Source organism: Schistocerca piceifrons, chromosome 2, assembly GCF_021461385.2.
Source record: "Schistocerca piceifrons isolate TAMUIC-IGC-003096 chromosome 2, iqSchPice1.1, whole genome shotgun sequence".
Lineage (NCBI taxonomy): Eukaryota > Metazoa > Arthropoda > Insecta > Orthoptera > Acrididae > Schistocerca > Schistocerca piceifrons.
The window spans coordinates 1,104,529,278-1,104,550,321 of record NC_060139.1 but is presented as its reverse complement, the minus strand read 5'-3'; the positions used below and the strand labels follow the sequence as shown (position 1 = coordinate 1,104,550,321).

The window sequence follows — 21,044 nt, the reverse complement described above, 5'->3', positions numbered from 1 at the left end:
GTGTGAAGCATCAGGGACATTCTTCCAGTGGCCTGATTATAGTACAATTTACTCTTGTTCCTCCCACAGAAACATAGTATTGTGCTGTGTTTTGAACTAGTTCTTATCAATATGCTGCAATAAATATTTTTGAGTTATATAAATAGTTGGTATTCTTCACTAACATACAAATGACAAATGGTTTATTAAATAAGGTCTGCCAAAAAGGGAGCAAGGTTGTTCACATTTGAAATAGTTATTTTTCTGGTGTTTCAGTACATGACTGTTTTGCAAACTTGGACTGTCTCTTTATACCCTGTGACAGGTTTGATCAAAATTGATCAATTCAGTGGCAGTGGATGAGCAGTTTAATATAGATCCAGACTCACAGTCTGTAAAATGTAGTGTTCCAAGTCTGACTCAAGCAAAATAAGTATAAGGATAGAAATGTATGAAATTGCTGAAAATAATCAGTGGTTATTATCTTAAAAGTAAGATTTTTTGAGAGCATGCATGTTTTCATTTTTTCTTCTGCTGTTCAGTCCAGACCATTTTTACAAGTAGTTTTTCCAGGTGGTTTATTATGATGTATTGTGTCAATAGTAGTGTGAGCAGTTTCATAAACACGCACTGCAATGTGTAGAAATTCAATTGAAACAAATAGTAATTCAATATACATACAATTATACTAGTGTCAATGGGGCACTGCTACATATTTATCTGTATTTGCTACTAAAAGTGATTATAAATCCTGTCTAACCTCAAGATGTCATTTTCTTTATGAAAATCTGATTTCCAGTGGCAGGGAGTTGCTGACAACAACCTAGGATTTCAAGAAGAAAACTTGTTACTCATCCAAAAGAAATGCTGTAGGCAATCAATTCCTGGTGTTATATTTTTGATTGTCAATACTCGCTCTCCTTGTCGTGGGTGAACACAAGAGTTATTTGCATTAGTTCAAGTGGGACATATTTAACTATCTACCTCACAGTCCTGGTTTGATTCCAATTGATCCACATTTGTTCATGAACATGAAGCAGTATCTTGAGTTCTTTGAAACTGGCCAGACAACTGGCAGACAAATGTTTGAATGCAAGAGTTGTATGCTACTGTTAATATTGGCAAACCAGAAACATGAGACACATCATTAGCATTCCTTGGAATCATGCTCACATCATATCCAGCATCCATGAGGGCTAGAACCCTGAAGTCGTGTCAGTGAAAAAAAGCCTAGATGAAACACTCACAGTCAAAACAGTAGCATTTTTGGAGCAACGTAGGCACTCTGCAGCTTTTACATGGTCCACGCACCTGTATGTGCCTATTGGGGGCATTTGGGAAATTGCAGGGCTTTGTACACCATCTGCTGCTTCAGCCAAAATGCCTGTGGTACCAATACCATTTACTTTGGCAAGGAGAATGTTGACACTCCTTTCCTACTATCTTCCTGCTGCTGTTATCCAACCTAACAATGAGTGTAGCCAATGCATTGAAACTACTGTGCAGAGTTGCGTCTGTCATGCTCACACTAGCATGCAGAATGTACGTGTCCAGGCTACTCTCACTGGGCATGCATGATGCAGGGCCACCTTCATGAGCTTGTGTAAAGCAGCACAAGAATTAGTATTGCTAGCAGTAGCAGTTGTTACGTCGTCCCTTTTCTTTGCTGAATCATCAACTGAAAGTTCATGGAAAGTGGATAGTATCACTTGTACACCTTGAGGTAATCATCACAGCCAAAAAAGCTTCACCAATTGCTCTGATAAAAGTTCCAACCCCATCAAAGTGCGAAGTGAATGCAGCACTTGTGATGGGGAACCCCCAGCCCAGAAATCACTGTCCACAATTTGACTGAGACACAATTCCGGTGGCATCAAGAAATGTTGTAAAACAATACCTTTAAAAACAGTAAAATAATGTTGTGATACAATAATGTCCAACTGTTCAGTGAAATTCAACTCCAACTGGGATATAACTACAGCCAGTCTGTCTGTGCCAGAGATGATGCCATGAAGCTGGAAAATCACCTCCTCCTGAGCCAGCTGCAACTGAGGTCTTGTTGACCAGAAAGCCAGAATTTTTACATTGCTCAGTTCTGAGCTATTTCCACCATCAGAAGTGTTGTTGAGAACCTCAGGGGCAGTAGGTTGAGGAGCAGAGCAGGATAACAGCAAACCTTGCTGTTCCAGTCTCCATGGTGTGCGGTGCAAGAACTGACTACCACCATAACTCTGGCAGCAAATTAACACATGGAAGTTTTAGGCTCATTGACACAAATGCTAAATTACTGGTGCTGGCAAAATTCTAGGGAATTGCCTTAGTAAATAATTGATAATAAAACATAGGCAAAAATGAGTACTTAAAATATATAGTATATAGACGTAAGTGGTTGGCAACCCATTGTAGTGACACACTTGGTGGCAAAACCGTGATAGTAGCGAAAGTACAAAATACTATCTCTCTTACACAAAACTCTCTTATTCTCCAGTTATATTTCATAACAAAATAAGTATAAGTATTCTCTGTTATTCTCTTAATGCTCTTGTTTGTATCTCCATACTGACTGACATGCCTTTGGTGTGTCTACCTACATGAATGCTGTCTTTAGGTCATGCCAATGTTATTAGTAGTGCTGAAATGTTAAAAGTGGTTTCACGTCCCCTTCAGTTTTTAGATCAATAATTGCCCTTACCCCCCTTGATGTTATTAAACGTTAACCTCTTTCCATACCTCCTACTTTAATTTTTATTCCTTGTCTCATAACTACGTAATGTTGGTTGTTGGCAGTCTCCTAACCAGTTGTGCTGAGTTGCAATTGTTATTCCTTTTGTTGGCTCTCTCACTTACCTGCTCCCTAATGCTGATTGAGGACAGTTCAACGATTCTGGTTGCCTCTCGATGACGTCGACGTAACTTACCTGTCGGCGTTTTTGGTTTTGAATAAAATTAGAGTCCATTTGCCATGTATAGAGCATAGAGGAAGGAAGGTACTTTCCTTAATGTTGAAAATGTATGTAAAGTTATACAAAATAATCGCTGTATAGTGGTTAAGACTTCTATGTTGAAAATTAGTGCTGCTTAAGGCACTAAGGTGCAGCAGGCATTGCACTCGCAAGATAGCAGAGTTCTGACATTATAGATATGGCTGGTTCTAACCGGTGTGGGAGCAGCACTGGCATGCACAGCTAAGAGGTCCATCCTACTGGCAGGACATCGAACACTAAATAACTCTAGAATTATTCTCTGTGAAAGGCGGGTTCAGTGATTGTTTTATAGTACTAATGGTGACTGTCAGTGTAACTCGTATACCTAATGTCGTAGATAGAGGCATAGATGACTTCTCAAGTAACTCTTTGCAGGTCATGGGTTCAATGTTAGTAGGAACTCTCTCTTTCCCAACTGAAGTATGCGGCAGTTTTATATTTTACTTTGACCATTACTCTGTTGAAAGTTACTTGCATGGTGTTCAATTGGAGCTTTTATCGCTCCCTTCTTTACAACTCCTGATTAGCAGGTACATAAAACACTCTAAATGATACTGTTGCAACAGATTAAAGATTAACTTCAGTAGTAGTCATATTAGTGAAGGTAAAAATGGTATAAGGTGTAGATGTTTCGTGTACTTCCTGTTTTTGCTAACGTTTATCGTAGCCATTGCTGTATATTGCACTAGGTGACATGGCTTAGACACTTCAGGAATGCAGGGGTGTGTACTTTCTTAGCAGTTGTTTCTCTTGCCTGTGGCTGGATACAAAACTGATGGCTGGGCTTGGTCCCAACAGGGGGTGGGGCGGTGGTGGGAACAGAAAAGGCCCTATGTATGTGGAGTCAGGGTAGCCTTCCTTGCTATGCGCAGAGTGAAATTCCTCTGGACGGTTACTAGATTCCTTCCAGGCTTACCGTATGTTGTTCATGACATTTATTCATGGAGGGCCTTCTTTTCAAGGGACACAGATAACTTAATCTTTAAAATTCACAGAACTGTCACTATTCATTTACTCACTTAGACCCTCTGTTCTTCTAAAATGTATGTACATTTACTTGAAAGTCGGGGCTAATAACTTCTGAAATTGACAGTGGGGTATGCAGTTAGTACTGTTATTCTGGAGTGGTATTAACTCAGTTTTTACTCTACTTTACTTTATTTTACAGTGGTATTTCAAACTCAATCCTTTTGGCTGACACATTTCCCACACAGTGGTCACTTTACGGAATAAATATCACGGCAAGGACCAGCTTCCTTCTATTTAGTGGATTAGGTGATATACAAAAAGTTTTTTGTTTTTTTCATACTGAAAATTCAAATAACTGACATGAATAGATTTCTAGTCTAGAGTAAAACTAGTAGACTCTGTAAGGCAATATTAGGCTGGTGAGTTTATTTTTATAACTATCTTCTTCAGGTCTGTCGATTACATTGTAACCGTACAGTGGAAGGTGTGCAAGCATTGCACAGGGGGCTTACTCCACCGCGCCCAAGGCATGTGGCCTGCGGGGGGGAGGGAAGGGAGTGAGGGGTACCACATCACAAAGCAGCGCGGGGAGGGGCAGAATCCTAACGGCCGCTCACTCGGCGGGGAGGGCAAGGCTTGCGGTCTGTAAAGAAACTGCGTGCGGCTTTCTTGCCTGGCATTAACCACCGACTTTCTCTTTTGCGTTTGGTATGTAGAAACATGTAGTATCATGAAAACTTACCTCGTTGTCTCGCAAGTGGCATATTAAGAAACAATATAATAGTACTTATGGAGGGCTCCTTTTACTTTTAAAGTAACATATTTGATGTTTAACTTGAACGTATGTATTCTTGTCAATTGAAGACACTCTCTCTCTAGTCTGATGTTCGAATTTTTTTTCCCTTTTTAACATTGTTATCACGGGTGTCTGAGCTCTTAGCATAAACATACGCGTAATGTGGTGTATCCCAAAATGTAAGTAGAAGGCGGCAGTTTGTCTCTGATCTTGTGCTAAGGGTAGTTATGAGTACGTGTTACTAACGTGCTTTTATGGCAAAGCTTTAACAGCTGTTCCTGTTCACTGTTCACTAAATCAACGTGCGAAGTGTCATTCCATTTGACATATAAAAGATTAATTGTTCTTACTCTGTGTTCTACTGACAAGGACAACTTTTCCCCTTAATTCCCTTACTACTGAGTGATTGTGTTTCCAGCTCATTAACACTACAACAACATTACTGGAGACATTGAATGATGCGAGACAAAATGATTACGAAAAATTCCAATTCCTTCCCATTAACATATAACATCCTAACTTATATTACAAATGGTTGCCAATACTTATGAATACTTACAAATAACATGCACAACTTAAAAGAATATATTGCAATGACGGCGGTTTCCTATCAGTTAATTCTTTTGCTTCACTAAAGACTTTCCAAATTAAATACGTGGCATGCTGGACCTAGTCCCTAGATCGTAATTTTGACCTTAGAGCATATCTAGGTCATGCTATAGGTGGTTGCACTACTTTCTTTGTCTTCTCGGATGGAGCTACTTGTGTAGCAGGCTCTGCTCGACTGTCTGGCAGAGGTAGCTCAGAACCCTTATACGACTTTAGCCTGTCAAAATGAACAATCACTGTCCTTTCTGATAACTGAATTTCTGCATTTACCAATGAAGTAAGCCACATGATGGGGCACGGACCTTCATACGTAGGAGTAAACTTCTTCATCCTTCACTTCTTAACTACTGGATTGCAAAACATCTCTAACTACCTTGTACTCGGGCATTATTGCTCTCTCAGTACTCATTTTTAACTGCTGAGCCATAGCTTTTGCATTGTTTCCTCTTACTTTCTTCCAAATAGCTTTTAAGTGTTGTGCCGAACCTTCACATCCGTGGATCTAATCCCTGGGGGCAGTTTGTCAATTTCAAAAGGTGAATTCGTGGGTCAGCCATATACTGCCTCGTAGGGGGAGCACCCAGTGGCCTCACGGATATGGCTATTATATGCTGACGTGACGTATTGGACGTACCTGTCCCAATCAGAATGATTTTTATTGACATAATAACAAAGCGTACGCGTAACTGTGCGGTGCGCTTGCTCTAAGTGTCCATTAGCCTTGGTGGAATGGGGTCATCCTCCACTTTTTGATTCACAATAGTTGACAAACTTTTGTAAATAAGGCTGACATAAAGTTCGTGCCTTGATCTGTAAGTACAGCTTCAGGGCTTCCATATGTGGGTGACAAATGCTCGAGCCACAGTTTCTGCTGACATGTCCGGTATGGGGACAAGAATTGGGAATCAGGAAAAATGATCTATAATTGACGATATGTACTGGTTGTTCTGTGGACTCAAAGGGAAAGGACAGACAGTATGTGCTGCTACTAAGGCCCAGGGGCAAGTGGCTTCTGGCACTTGTTGTAAAGGTACATTCGTTCAAGGTGGCAATGACCTCCTAACGCAGGGCAAACAATTTTGTATATACTTTTGCACGTCTCACCGTCTGCTTTCCCAGAAACAATGGGCGGCTATTCGACAATTGGTGGTGCGAAGACAATTATGACATGCTTGCAGGCTATCATGACATTGTACTAATATCTTAGGACGTAATTCTTTTGGGATTACTACTCGTTTACTCAGTGGGGTTTTTCGATACAAAATTCGACGTTTGACAGAAAATTCGGGCAAAGTTTCATACTTCTGGCATTCAACATCTCTTTGCTGTGCTTCCCTCAATTATTCAACAGAAATATCATTGGCAACAATTACTCTAACCTTCCGGCTTAATGCATCGGCGTTTTGATGCAACTTGCCCAGTTTATATTTCAGCTCGTATTCAAATTTGCTCAATTTCAAAGCCCAACAAGTTAACCTGCTACTGAGATCTTTTAAGCTTAGCATCCACTGTTATGTGGTGTGATCTGTAATGACAGTAAACTTCCTCCCTTACAAATAGCATCAAAAGTAGGTAACGCCAAACATGAGTGCTAGAAGTTCCTTCTCAGTCGTACTGTAATTCAGTTCCGCTTTGTTATGCTGTCAAGACACATAACCAATTGGTCACTCTTCTCCATTGATTTCTTGTGACAAAATGGCTCCTATGGCATAATCTGAGTCATTGCCGACAGAATAAATGGTTTTTCAAAATCCGTGTAAGCTAGCACAGGGGTTCTAGCCAAAACATGTTGAATTCGTTGCATTGCTTCATCACATTCCTTGGTCCAGGTGAAACTAACTCCTTTCTTCAATAGTTTAGTCAGGGGCTTAACAACGATAGCATAATTGTTCACAAAAGTCTATAATAATTTGCAAGGCCTAAAAATGACTGTAATTCTTTGGTACATGTTGGTGTTGGAAAGTCCTTTACGGCTGTGGTCAAATAGGGATCCAGTTTGATACCTTACTCACTTATTATATGTCCTAAATATTGTACCTGTGATTGGGTAAAGGCACACTTCTCCAGTTTCACACTCAGGTGGGCTTCTTTCAACTTTTCCAATACATCCTTCAAGCTCTCTGCATGATCCTTTATGGTCTTAGAAAAAAATTGGCGATTGGGCAAAGCCACACTTCTCCAGTTTCACACTCAGGTGGTCTCCTTTCAACCTTTCCATTACGTCCCTCAAGCTCTCTGCACATTCCTTTATGGTCTTAGAAAAAAATGATAATGTCGTCTAAATATACTAAAAATGTTGTGGGTTTTAGTCAGCGCAGCAAGTCTGCAAATCTCTGGTAAGTGGCAGGTGCATTCCTCAAACCAAATGGCATTCTTACAAATTCATATAGTCCCATAGGTACAATGAAAGCAGTTTTATGGCGATGATGACATGCAGCAGGGATCTGGTGATATCCAGAGTGCAAATCAAGTGTGGTGAATAACTTACAGTTGCCTAGTCGGTCCAAGGTTTCATCGATACGTGGTGGGGGATATGTGTCCGGAGTAGTTACTCTGCTCACTGCCCTCATATCAACACAGTTGATAGGCTTTCTCACCATTTACTGACTTCTTCAGCATGATGACCACAGGAGATGCCTATGAGCTTGAGGAAGGCTGAATAATTCCTGCTGCTAACTGCTGCTGAATCGTATCTTCGACAGCTGATTGCAAATGTTATGGTAAATGATATGGCTTTTGTGCAATCGGCCGAGCTTCACCAGTTGGAATTTCGTGCTGAACCAAATCCATAGTTGGTAGAAACTGCCTCTCATCAAACAAACAAGAAAACTCCTCTAACACTGGCTGTAACATCTTTTTCTCCTCATTACATAAATGGCTTAACTTCTTTGGCAACTGATTCCGTAGCAGTGATGCTACATAAAGCACTTCTCTAACTGGAAATTTCTTTTTCTTCCATCTCTTCTCATCTGTACTTTGTTGAATCCTGGCTTCTCCTACTTCTTCCAAAATCTCTTGCCCACTAGCGACAATAGTACCTTTCAGTATTATAACTTGTGTCATGCCAAAATTAGCTATACTCACAGATATTGCAAAACCTTTCTGTTTTCTTTCTGGTTGACAAATACTTCTCTTAATATGAACTTGTTGACAATCTAACACATCATTCTGGGTGAGTGAACCCACCAGAATGTCTGTCTTTGGCTGCCTCTGATTCTTGACATCTATCCAAAGAATTGTTCAACTTCCACCTCTTTTCCTTACAGGGTCGGTGGTTCTTATTGCCCACATTCGCGGTTTTATGGGAGACTGTGAACGGCGCCCTTCACAGCTTCCTCACATCTGATGGGTTGGTGCACCACTGAAACGATGAATTACTTCACCTAACTGCACAGTTTGCGTTCGATAATTCTCTATCCCCTGATAATGGTGTAGGAAGTCATTCCCTAATATGATGTCAAAATCGCATTTCCGTAGCCTCACTACTTCCATCTCCTGACCATAACTATTCTCATCTATTTGCAGGTTCACCACACACGTACCTACAGGGGCAATTGTTTCTTCTCCAAGACCACTAACATGAATTCGGGGTGGCTGCAGCACCCTTCAGTCATTTTCACCTTCAAATAACACACTAACTTGTGCACCAGTATCAATCAGAATCTTAACTAATTTGTTCCTGAGTATGCCACTTACACTAATATGTTCCACCTCTCCGCTCCTCACCAGGTGTATTATTCTAGTTGATCTCGCGTTGCGGCGGTGACTGCGCATCTGATAAGAAAATAGCGACTTTGTTGGGCAAACATTATTGAGATGGCTTACAGTCTGGCAAATAGTGCAACAACACATTTCCGTGTGGTTAGGTCTCCCACAACGCTGACAAATTACTTCCCTTGCTAATACTGGTAATGGCTCCGGCGGACACGGTGTGGCAGCGCAGAAGCGCAATACATCTTCGCGTACTACTGCCAAATGAACAGCATCAAACAGAGAGGCGGGAGAGCCCGCTTTAACTACTCCACCAATTCGGGGGTCAATGCCGGTGAATAAATACATCAATTGAATGGGCTTCTGCTTCCGAGTGCAAAATCATATTGTCACTGGCATTTTTGCTGAGCTTGTAGGTACGACAAGATACTGCTCGTATGCGATCTGGAAAAGCTCAAACTCCTATTAGGCTTCTGCCTAAGAGTGGATAATTGATCTCGGTAATATCTGATACCTCTGGTGTCAGAATAATGCGTAATTAATCCGTGGGCCTAAACTTCAAAATCACGTGTATCACGCAATTTGTCCACTGTCTCTATGAACATTCTTGCTTCCTCTGTCCACTTCAATCTGTCTATGTTGACTAATAGATCATCCGGCCAGGCACAAGAATGACCTGTATCACGAATATTCTGTATGAAAATAACCACAATTTCATGGGACTTTCCAGAAAAGGTGGAAATGAAAGAAGCAGCAGGAAAATTGCTTACACTTGCCATGTTAGCTGAGGTTGTGGTAGTTTATTAGTGACAAAATTAGTATTAGCTGTCATGGGTTGTACAGTTCTTATGGGTGTGGAGCTAGCCACAGGTACAGAAGTTCGCACATTGGCTTCCAGCGTCTGTTTCAAGATGCAGTTGTGCTCGATTAACTCTTGATTTTGTATGAATAATTGCTTCATTCTAGCATTGATAGCCTTCAGCAGGTCTTGTGAGGCAGTTGCCTCTCCGGGAGTATCCTGTTCCATTGCTCAAGTTCCCATCAGCATGTTTACAAAATCAGGGGGCTCTAGTGACCACGAAATGAATGTTACAAAAAAAGATGGGCCACAAAATAACCTAATCCAGCGGTGGATGGCCCGCAATGTTAAGGTTTGAAGTGACACTGTGACTTACGTTGAAGTTGAGTCGGCGCGACGTGTTGGCGGCGGCGACAGCGTGGCGAAGTGGCGGACGGCAAGATTGTCGGCAGCTGTCATAGATGCAGGCTGGCTGTTACTCGACCCTTGGGTGGCGGCGGATGACAGTGGCTTGCCCAGCACTCGGCTGCATGCCCCTCATGTGGCAGTGGACAGCGCGACGATGTCCGCCTCACGTCACTGGTTTTCTTGGACTTGAGCGGCTGCGGCACTGCAGTGCGTGCCCTGTGTGTTTCTACTAATGCAACCGTGCCCCGTGCAGTGCAAACGTGGCATCTGGCTGGCACATTCTATACGCGTGAAATGCTCGGCGCTAAAATCTTAATGAAGTGGAAGCGTCCCACCACAGTGTACTGCTCATTGTCCATAGAAAAGTGCTAATGATGTTACGACATGGGGCTAATGCCGAGATACCCTCGCCAGAAGAATTTAAATTAGCAACAAAGTTGTTGTGGAAACGAATCCCGATTCTGACACCAGTTTGTGCAGGAACAGCTCTATTAGGAGCAGCTAAGGCGGTGGGCGAATGCATTGAAAGAAATTGTTCTGATACCTTTTCTTGAAATGAGGCCATTTATTGGCAGAAGAACCAACAGATACAAATTTAAATAGGCAACACGAGTCAGGCCTGGTGAGGTGAGGGTGAGCCAAGATGTAGTGATGGGCGAAACATAGTTCGTAGAAAACTTAGGCGAAGTTAAAGAAAAGTGGTGGCTGCCATTCGGACAAGTCTGAATGGTAAGGCAGCTACAGAAACAAAGTCCTCAGCGCCGTAGCACCCGGAACATCATTTTGACGTTCACAGCCCCAGGGCGCACGGCAGAGAGAGTGTTTTCGGCCGACAGGCGGCAGGGTATCTCCAGCACGGCCACCCGATTTCCTCTGCCCCGATTGGCCAGGAACCAAGAAAATCGTGGGGGCAGCATGGAAAGTTCCAAAGCGTGGCTCGGTGAGCTTCGCTTAAGTGACATTACCTCGTCAGCACACGAGGGAGGCGCGTGATCGAGATCACACACCTCGCTCCTGACTTGCTGCTGCCAGACCGTGGGACGAGAAAATTACAGGCAGCTGAAGCTACCGGCTAATGCTTGACCGTAACAAGAGAATGAAATAAACCTTTTGAAATAAAATAAAGATAGAATCCCCTACTATCTGGCTCTACCTTACAGTTGCACTCACCACAGTATTAATAATAATAATTTATACATATATATAAGTGTTATGTGATTGTTTCTCCCATTTAGTTCTCCAATTTAGTGAAATGAAAATGACCTCTTCTCTCTGCTGTTTTACTTTATAGTTGTAAAAATTCTATAGTAATTGCATGTTTAAACTTTCTCAATAAATTTGGCTTTGTTTCAGAGTTATGGTGAAAACCATGTAGTAACTGGTTCTATGTTTAACCTGAATGAAACATATGGTAGTGTGTTGCCTGTGGAATGGATTACTGATTTTGTAAGTATTATGTCATGTGGATACTCATCATAGTAGCTGTATTTTAGGTATCATCTGCTGTCTTCTCTTTCATAACTGTGTTTAAAGTAACTGCCAAACTCTGCAAGCAGCATGTACTTTCATCTCCATGAAAATGTCTATTCAAAGATTTTTCCTTCAGTCTCTTTCAGTCGATAATAAAAAGTGAGTACTTCTCTCAGGAAGAATTGTTGTAGTGATATGATATAACCTACTAGGTAAAGTCATGTCCAGGAAAACTTGTTTTATATCCAAAATGAGGATTGTCAGAGCTACACAGTGTGCAGTCTCCAGATACTCATGCAAGTCTTTATTTCAGGAACTCTTATACCTTTCCATTATCATCCTTTTCTGTAAATCAAATTGTTTGTTATTTATTCCTCTCATAATGAACAGCTGCTAATCATTTGGTTAGAGTACATGAGGTGTGTCAAAAAATGGGTAATACAACTTCACTGATAGAAAACTACAGTTAATCAGAAATAATAATATTTCAGCTCTGCTGTATATTGCTTGAACTTCCACAGAAAACTAAATTAAACCCTTCAAATGTTTGCACTGCAATTGGAAATCTATGTACAAAAACCAGGATACCAGTCTCTCAAACTTTCATTCTTGTGTTCAAGAGTTTTCTTAACATGAAAGGTAGCCCTACGTAGTCTAGACATACGTGCAGAGCAGGAAACCAGACAGTATTGTCCAGGTAGTTCAGGAATACTTACTGTTTGCTTGCTTGTTGTGCCTGCAGACTGTAACCAGTCACGCCATCTCAGCACAGAGCATACCTCTTTCCTGGTTTTGGATTTTTTCCTTCTTTGCTTGCTGACAGTGATGGTCAGAATATCTAGTGCCGAAAGCTGTGTGTGTTGCTGGTTTTTTTTTTTGTCTCATGTTTCATATCCACATTGTCACCGAGGTCTTGGAAAGACTGCCTCCTGTTTGCCAACAGCCATTCCTGCATTGGCAGTCTCTCCATGTGTACCCTAGAAATCAATAAGTTTCTACATGGAAAATTCAAGTGGAATTATCAGCTAATTTACTGAGTGCCCACCCTCCCATTTATCCTTGAAACAGTTGCTCTGAATTAGGATCTGTACAGCCACATAATTTACTTACTAGGTACTTGTGTTCAACATGTTTATTTCTACATAAATTTTTATCTAGATTCAATCACAGGACTTTAATAGAATCCAGTTCCTCCATACCTTAATTTTGTAATTTATTTTAGTTTCCTCAGAGTTTGACTCTTTTGTTCTGAACTGTATCAAACAGTTTTGGAATATTCAGGATTAACCCATTGAGATGAAACCATGTTTTAATGTGATTTATTGCATTAATTATGCAGTCAGGGATGTTTTCTGGCTCATTGTCTTCAATTACTACAGATGTATTGCATCCAAATAAAAATGATGGGCCATTTACACTGATAGCTAAATCATTAATGTAGAACATAAACAAAATAGGTCTCGAGATAGCGCCTAGATGGACACCTTGTATTACTGTTTCCCATTTGAAAGAATAATTTGTTGCATTTGAAGAGACAGTCACTCATTGTTTTCTGTGGCATAGATATGAAGTAGGCCATTATAGAACACTACCCCTGATTCCATACCTGTCAGATTTATATATAAACATTCTGTGATTTACATAGTCAGAGGCTTTTGTGAGATCTTTTGTGAGATCACAGAAGCTTCATGCAAATTATTGTTATTGTGTAATGATGTGTTAATCTTGTTAACAAACCTGTTAATCGCTTCTGTACTGCTATTGCCACACTGGAATCCACATAGGTTATTCAGAATAATCTAAAATTTTTCAATATTTCTTTCTCAAAATCATTTGACTTTGCCAGTAAAAGAGAAATGGGACAATAATTTCCCATATTATGCTTTGATCATTTCTGGACCAGCAATTCTACTTCTGCATACTGTGCTATCCCTGGTAAACATTCATGTTCAACAGATTGTTTAATTGTTGTAGGTGCTGAGCATCTTATTATTGTTTAATTGTTGTAGATGTTGAGTATCCTGTTACTTTATACGCACATTTAACAGTGTTTAAGGGTATTTCATTTCAACCTATAGAATTTTTGTTTTTTGATGATAGTATAATATTTTCCATGTCTCTTTCTTAAACTATTTCAAATTTTGCAAGGTATTCTGGCTTTATCAAAAATCAAGGGGCATATTTTGTTGACATAATCTGCAACATTGACACCTGATTTCACTGTGTTAATGAAGCATTCTGAAATTTAAGCTGGATTTACAGTAATCTCATCATCCAGCTTCATTTTACAAATTTCATGGCTAGATACATGAACACTTAATTAAGATTTTACAACAAAACAACTGCCTTAAAATTAATCTATTATTTGTTTTAGTGCCTTGACAACTTCCTTAAGCATAACTTTGTATTGCGTACCATATTCAACAAAATCAACTTTTTTATTATACCTTAGTTCATGATGCAGCTGTCTGTTCTTAGCACTAGACTTATATATTTAGTTGTTTATTTTAACTTTCTTGTCACTTTATTGAAACTAGTTTTAGATAGAATTATTTCATTAAAAATGCTTACAGAATTGCTTAAGAATGCTTTAAGATTTGCAATGCTTGAATTATTTTGGCCAAGTTGCCATTCTATCTCATTCAGTTCATCAGAAAATAAAATAATTTTTCTTGATTTAAATTCCTTTTTATGTAAACTTTTTTACCTGGGACTTGGTTAATTGCTTTGGGTAGTTCAATGAATTATGTTGAATGACCAGAAAATACTAAATCTAAAGGATGTTTACATATGTGTAATTGGTAAAGGTGTTATCAATACATGTAGCTGAATGAGCATTTTCACTGGCAGTTTCAGACAAATTTAATCTGAAACAATATTTCTGCATTAAGTCAATGAATTTTGATGTCACACAGTTTCCACTTAACACATTGATGTTGGAATCAGCAGTTACAATTCGTTTTCTATGATGGTGTTCTAGCAAACACTGAAATGTACATACGAAATGCTAATTTATCTTTTTTGCTGGATTATATATATCAAAATTATAATGACATTTAGGCCCTTTAACTTGACACAGCAAGCCTACAAAATATACTCTCCTTTTAAACAGCTAACTCACTTCTAAGATAGTAATCTAATTAAGAATGTATATGTCTAAAAACAAAGATGATGTGACTTACCAAACAAAAGCGCTGGCAGGTCGATACACACACAAACAAACACAAACATACACACAAAATTCAAGCTTTCGCAACCAACGGTTGCTTCATCAGGAAAGAGGGAAGGAGAGGGAAAGACAAAAGGATGTCGGTTTTAAGGGAGAGGGTAAGGAGTCATTCCAGTCCCGGGGTCGGAAAGACTTACCTTAGGGGGAAAAAAAGGACAGGTATACACTCGCACACACACACACACCCATATCCAACCGCGCATACACAGACACAAGCGGACATTTGTAAAGGCAAAGAGTTTCGGCAGAGATGTAGGTCGAGGCAGAAGTACAGAGGCAAAGATGTTGAAAGACAGGTGAGGTATGAGCGGCGGCAACTTGAAATTAGCAGAGGTTGAGGCCTAGCTGATAACAAGAAGAGAGGATATACTGAAGGGCAAGTTCCCATCTCCAGAGTTCTGACAGGTTGGTGTTAGTGGGAAGTATCCAGATGACCCAGACGGTGTAACACTGTGCCAAGATGTGCTGGCCATGCACCAAGGCATGTTTAGCCACAGGGTGATCCTCATTACCAACAAACACTGTCTGCCTGTGTCCGTTCATGCGAATGGACAGTTTGTTGCTGGTCATTCCCACATAGAAAGCTTCACAGTGTAGGCAGGTCGGTTGGTAAATCACGTGGGTGCTTTCACACGTGGCTCTGCCTTTGATCGTGTACACCTTCCGGGTTACAGGACTGGAATAGATGGTGGTGGGAGGGTGCACGGGACAGGTTTTACACCGGGGGCAGTTAGAAGGGTAGGAGCCAGAGGGTAGGGAAAGTGGTTTGGGGATTTCATAGGGATGACTAAGAGGTTACGAAGGTTAGGTGGACGGTGGAAAGACACTCTTGGTGGAGTGGGGAGGATTTCATGAAGGATGAATCTCATTTCAGGGCAGGATTTGAGGAAGTCGTATCCCTGCTGGAGAGCCACATTCAGAGTCTGATCCAGTCCCGGAAAGTATCCTGTCACAAGTGGGGCACTTTTGTGGTTCTTCTGTGGGAGGTTCTGGGTTTGAGGAGATGAGGAAGTGGCTCTGGTTATTTGCTTCTGTACCAGGCCGAGAGGGTAGTTGCGGAATGCGAAAGCTGTTTTCAGATTGTTGGTGTAATGGTTCAGGGATTCCGGACTGGAGCAGATTCATTTGCCACGAAGACCTAGGCTGTAGGGAAGGGACCGTTTGATGTGGAATGGGTGGCACCTGTGATAATGGAGGTACTGTTGCTTGTTGGTGGGTTTGATGTGGACAGACGTGTGAAGCTGGCCATTCGACAGATGGAGGTCAACGTCAAGGAAAGTGACATGGGATTTGGAGTAGAACCAGGTGAATCTGATGGAACCAAAGGAGTTGAGGTTGGAGAGGAAATTCTGGAGGTCTTCTTCACTGTGAGTCCAGATCATGAAGATGTCATCAATAAATCTGTACCAAACTTTGGGTTGGCAGGCCTGGGTAACCAAGAAGGCTTCCTCTAAGTGACCCATGAATAGGTTGTCGTACGAGGGAGCCATCCTGGTACCCATGGCTGTTCCCTTCAATTGTTGGTATGTCTGGCCTTCAAAAGTGAAGAAGTTGTGGGTCAGGATGAAGCTTGCTAAGGTAATGCTGAAGCCCAGGCTATCCGTGATCTGAAGGCTGCCCGATCCATCGTTATTCTTCCGGCAGACAAAGGTTCCACGACCGTGGTACTTGATCGTTGGGAGTATGTGGCTTAGGGACTGTGTCAGCTTTCAGACAACACCACATACAAAGTTTGCCAGGGTAATCCCATTCCTGATGTCCAGGCGGAGCTTCAAGGAATCCTCAGAACCTTAGGCCCCCTACAAAACCTTTCACCTGACTCCATCAACCGCCTGACCCCACCGACACCCCGCACCCCTACCTTCTACCTTCTTCCTAAAATTCACAAACCCAATCATCCCGGCCGCCCCATTGTAGCTGGTTACCAAGCCCCCACAGAACATATCTCTGCCTACGTAGATCAACACCTTCAACCCATTACATGCAGTCTCCCATCCTTCATCAACGACACCAACCACTTTCTCGAACACCTGGAATCCTTACCCAGTCTGTTAGCCCCAGGAACCATCCTCGTAACCATTGATGCCACTTCCTTATACACAAATATTCCACATGTCCAGGGCCTCGGTGCGATGGAGCACTTCCTTTCACGCCGATCACCTGCCACCCTATCTAAAACCTCTTTCCTCATTACCTTAGCCAGCTTCATCCTGACCCACAACTTCTTCACTTTTGAAGGCCAGACATACCAACAATTAAAGGGAACAGCCATGGGTACCAGGATGGCTCCCTCGTACGCCAACCTATTCATAGGTCGCTTAGAGGAAGCCTTCTTGGTTACTCAGGCCTGCCAACCCAAAGTTTGGTACAGATTTATTGATGACATCTTCATGATCTGGACTCACAGTGAAGAAGAACTCCAGAATTTCCTCTCCAACCTCAACTCCTTTGGTTCCATCAGATTCACCTGGTCCTACTCCAAATCCCATGCCACTTTCCTTGACGTTGACCTCCATCTGTCCAATGGCCAGCTTCACACGTCCGTCCACATCAAACCCACCAACAAGCAACAGTACCTCCATTATGACAGCTGCCACCCATTCCACATCAAACAGTCCCTTCCCTACAGCCTAGGTCTTCATGGCAAATGAATCTGCTCCAGTCCGGAATACCTGAACCATTACACCAACAATCTGAAAACAGCTTTTGCATCCCGCAACTACCCTCCCAACCTGGTAGAGAAGCAAATAACCAGAGCCACTTCCTCATCCCCTCAAACCCAGAACCTCCCACAGAAGAACCACAAAAGTGCCCCACTTGTGACAGGATACTTTCCGGGACTGGATCAGACTCTGAATGTGGCTCTCCAGCAGGGATACGACTTCCTCAAATCCTGCCCTGAAATGAGATCCATCCTTCATTAAATCCTCCCCACTCCACCAAGAGTGTCTTTCCGCCATCCACCTAACCTTCGTAACCTCTTAGTTCATCCCTATGAAATCCCCAAACCACCTTCCCCACCCTCTGGCTCCTACCCTTGTAACCGCCCCCGGTGTAAAACCTGTCCCTTGCACCCTCCCACCACCACCTACGCCAGTCCTGTAACCCGGAAGGTGTACACGATTGAAGGCAGAGCCACGTGTGAAAGCACCCACGTGATTTACCAACTGACCTGCCTACACTGTGAAGCTCTCTTGTGTTGGATTGACCAGCAACAAACTGTCCATTCACATGAATGGACACAGGCAGACAGTGTTTGTTGGTAATGAGTATCACCCTGTGGCTAAACATGCCTTGGTGCATGGCCAGCACATCTTGGCACAGTGTTACACCGTCTGGGTCATCTGGATACTTCCCACTAACACCAATCCATCCAAACTCCGGAGATGGGAACTTGCCCTCCAATATATCCTCTCTTCCCGTTATCCACCAGGCCTCAATCTCTGCTAATTTCCAAGTTGCCGCCACTCATACCTCACCTGTCTTTCAACAACATCTTTGCCTCTGTACTTCTGTCTCAACCTACATCTCTGCCGAAACTCTTTGCCTTTACAAATGTCTGCTTGTGTCTGTATATGTGTGGATGGATATGTGTGTGTGTGCGAGTGTATACCCGTCCTTTTCTCCCCCTAAGGTAACTCTTTCCGCTCCCGGGATTGGAATGACTGCTTACCCTCTCCCTTAAAACCCACATCCTTTTGTCTTTCCCTCTCCTTCCCTCTTTCCTGATGAAGCAACCATTGGTTGTGAAAGCTCGAATTTTGTGTGTATGTTTGTGTTTGTTTGTGTGTGTATCGACCTGCCAGCGCTTTCATTTGGTAAGTCACAACATCTTTGTTTTTAGATATATTTTTCCCACGTGGAATGTTTCCCTCTATTATATCCATAAGAATGTATATGTTCACATCAACCCCTCCTTGTGACTGTTTTCTTCCTGGAAAAGATGGTAGCTGTTGGGAAGGTTTCAATTTTATTTCATATTTTTGTGTGAAGTAATTTATTTAAATAAACACTGGCTTAGTGAAGCCAAATTTTCAAACTCAAACAGATAAATTTCCAGTTCATGTATTTTAGCGATTTGGAGCATTTAAACAATTTTATTATTTATTTATTAAACACATTGTGTACAAGGCATTGATTAGTTAATTCAAGTTATCATTTGCATAGTGAGGTAGTGACTAACTTCTTTCTTCACACTCATGATGTGATATGTATTGCAAGATCCTCGACATATGGTGCACTGGCAACTGTCAGTGGATCTCTGATATCCCTTGATTGAGCATATTTGGGCATATATGAGCTGTCACCATCACGTAAAGGTGGCAGAGATGGGAATTGGTTTTTTTCCGTCCTCTGTTCATCACTGCTGGGGTGTTGAGGAGTCTGTAATCTATGTCTGTTGCTTTTTGTCTCATGTCTTGAGGAGTCTTGTGCTTTGTGGGGTTGTGATCAGATCTTCAATGACAAACGATATGTCTGCCAAGATGTAAGTTATTCTGTTTTGAGTGTATTTTGAGATGCATAGCATTCTTTTCACATATTCTGCCTTGACTCTGTCTAGTTGTTTTACTTGTTTGAGATTTGAATATGTGAGGTGTCTCCATATAAGTTGTATGCTGTATGATACAATTAGTGCAACCTTTATGTTGAATAGCCTCAGGACTCTTCTTGCAGATAATAGATTGAGTATCTTTTTCTCTCCTTCTCCTTCACCAACTTGGAGAGCCTCTTCAACAGTGTTGCCACATGATGCCCTTGCCCGGCTGACCTCCATGTCACCGGTGCATACCACGAATCGTATTTCTCCCCTGGGCTGTGCAGGCTGACAGAAGAATGATGATGCTTCTCCAGATCTCATGGAGTATGATTCTCCTGCCTCTGTGTCCTGTAGCAGCGAGTCTTCTAAGGCTGCTACTCAGCAACTTCTGAGGTAACAGTCCTTCCTGTTTTTCCTCGTCATGACTCTCCTCCAATGGAACGTTCACAGTCACCAATCCATCAAAGAGGATTTACAGCTGCTCTTAGAATTGCAGTGTCCACTTGTTCTCTGCTTTCAGGAAATAAAATTGCATCCTCACGACTGCTTTGAGCTCTTGCATGTCTTCCTGGTCCATTTTGACATTCCTCCATCTCGTGGAGGAGTCATGCTGCACATGCGGGATGATTTTCATAGTCAACCCGTGTCCCTGACTGCCTGCCTTCAAGCTTTTGCAGTTCACATTTTCCTTCCTCACTTGACCTTTTCCCTTTGTGCTGTTTACATCCCTTCATCATTCAGTGTCATCAGAGAAGAGCACCAACTTCTTGGGCAGCTAATTACCCCTCTGTGCTGCTTGATGACTTTAATTCATAACATCCCCTTGGGGGTTCTCCCAGAACCTGTCTGAGAGCTGTGCTCCTGGCAGACCTTCTCAATCAACTTAACCTCTTCTGCCTTAACACTGGAGCATCCACATTCCTTTCAAACTCCACACACACCAATTCCCATTTAGGCCTATCCTTTTGCACTGCCCAACTTGCCCATCATCTCTAGTGGTCCATTCTTTTTGACACATATTGAAGCGACCATTTCACGTGTGCTGTCCGTTTGCTGACACCTACCCCACCTACGTGCACAGCCAAGTGGCAGCTTACTAAGGCTGCTTGGAGGCTTTACTCCTACTGGTGACCTTCGATGAACACCATTTCCCCAGTTGTGATGGTAAGGTAGGATACCTTGCAAACGTTATCCCTACCACTGCAGAATGCTCCATTCCGTGCACTTCATCTTTACCACAACAAGTCCTGGTCCCTTGGTGAAATGAGGCCTGCCGCAATGCAATTCATGTTTGTAGATCTGCTCTCTGCGTTTTTAATCGTCACCCTACGGTGGTAAACTGCACTCATTATAAACAGTTGTGTGCACAGTGTCGGTGTGCTCTTCAGTATAGCAAAAAAGCTAGCTGGGTTTCATTCACTAGTTCTTTTAACAGTTCCACTCCCTCTTCCATCGCGTGGCCAACTTCCGACAGTGCCTGAGAGTAGCAGACGATGTCATCGTGGACCCTATTGCTATCCCCAACACCTTGGGCCACTATCTTGCAGAGATTT

General features: G+C 42.1%; 1 protein-coding gene across 1 annotated transcript in view; it reads left to right on the top strand.

The window, feature by feature from the left end:
* The window catches only part of LOC124776164 (phospholipid-transporting ATPase ABCA3), a 544,268-nt gene that overhangs the window by 259,451 nt on the left and 263,773 nt on the right, over nt 1-21,044 (top strand). The window contains exon 14 of the mRNA XM_047251005.1: nt 11,609-11,701. Within this exon, the coding sequence (XP_047106961.1) occupies nt 11,609-11,701 (93 nt within the window). The remainder of the gene's footprint in view (nt 1-11,608; nt 11,702-21,044) is intronic.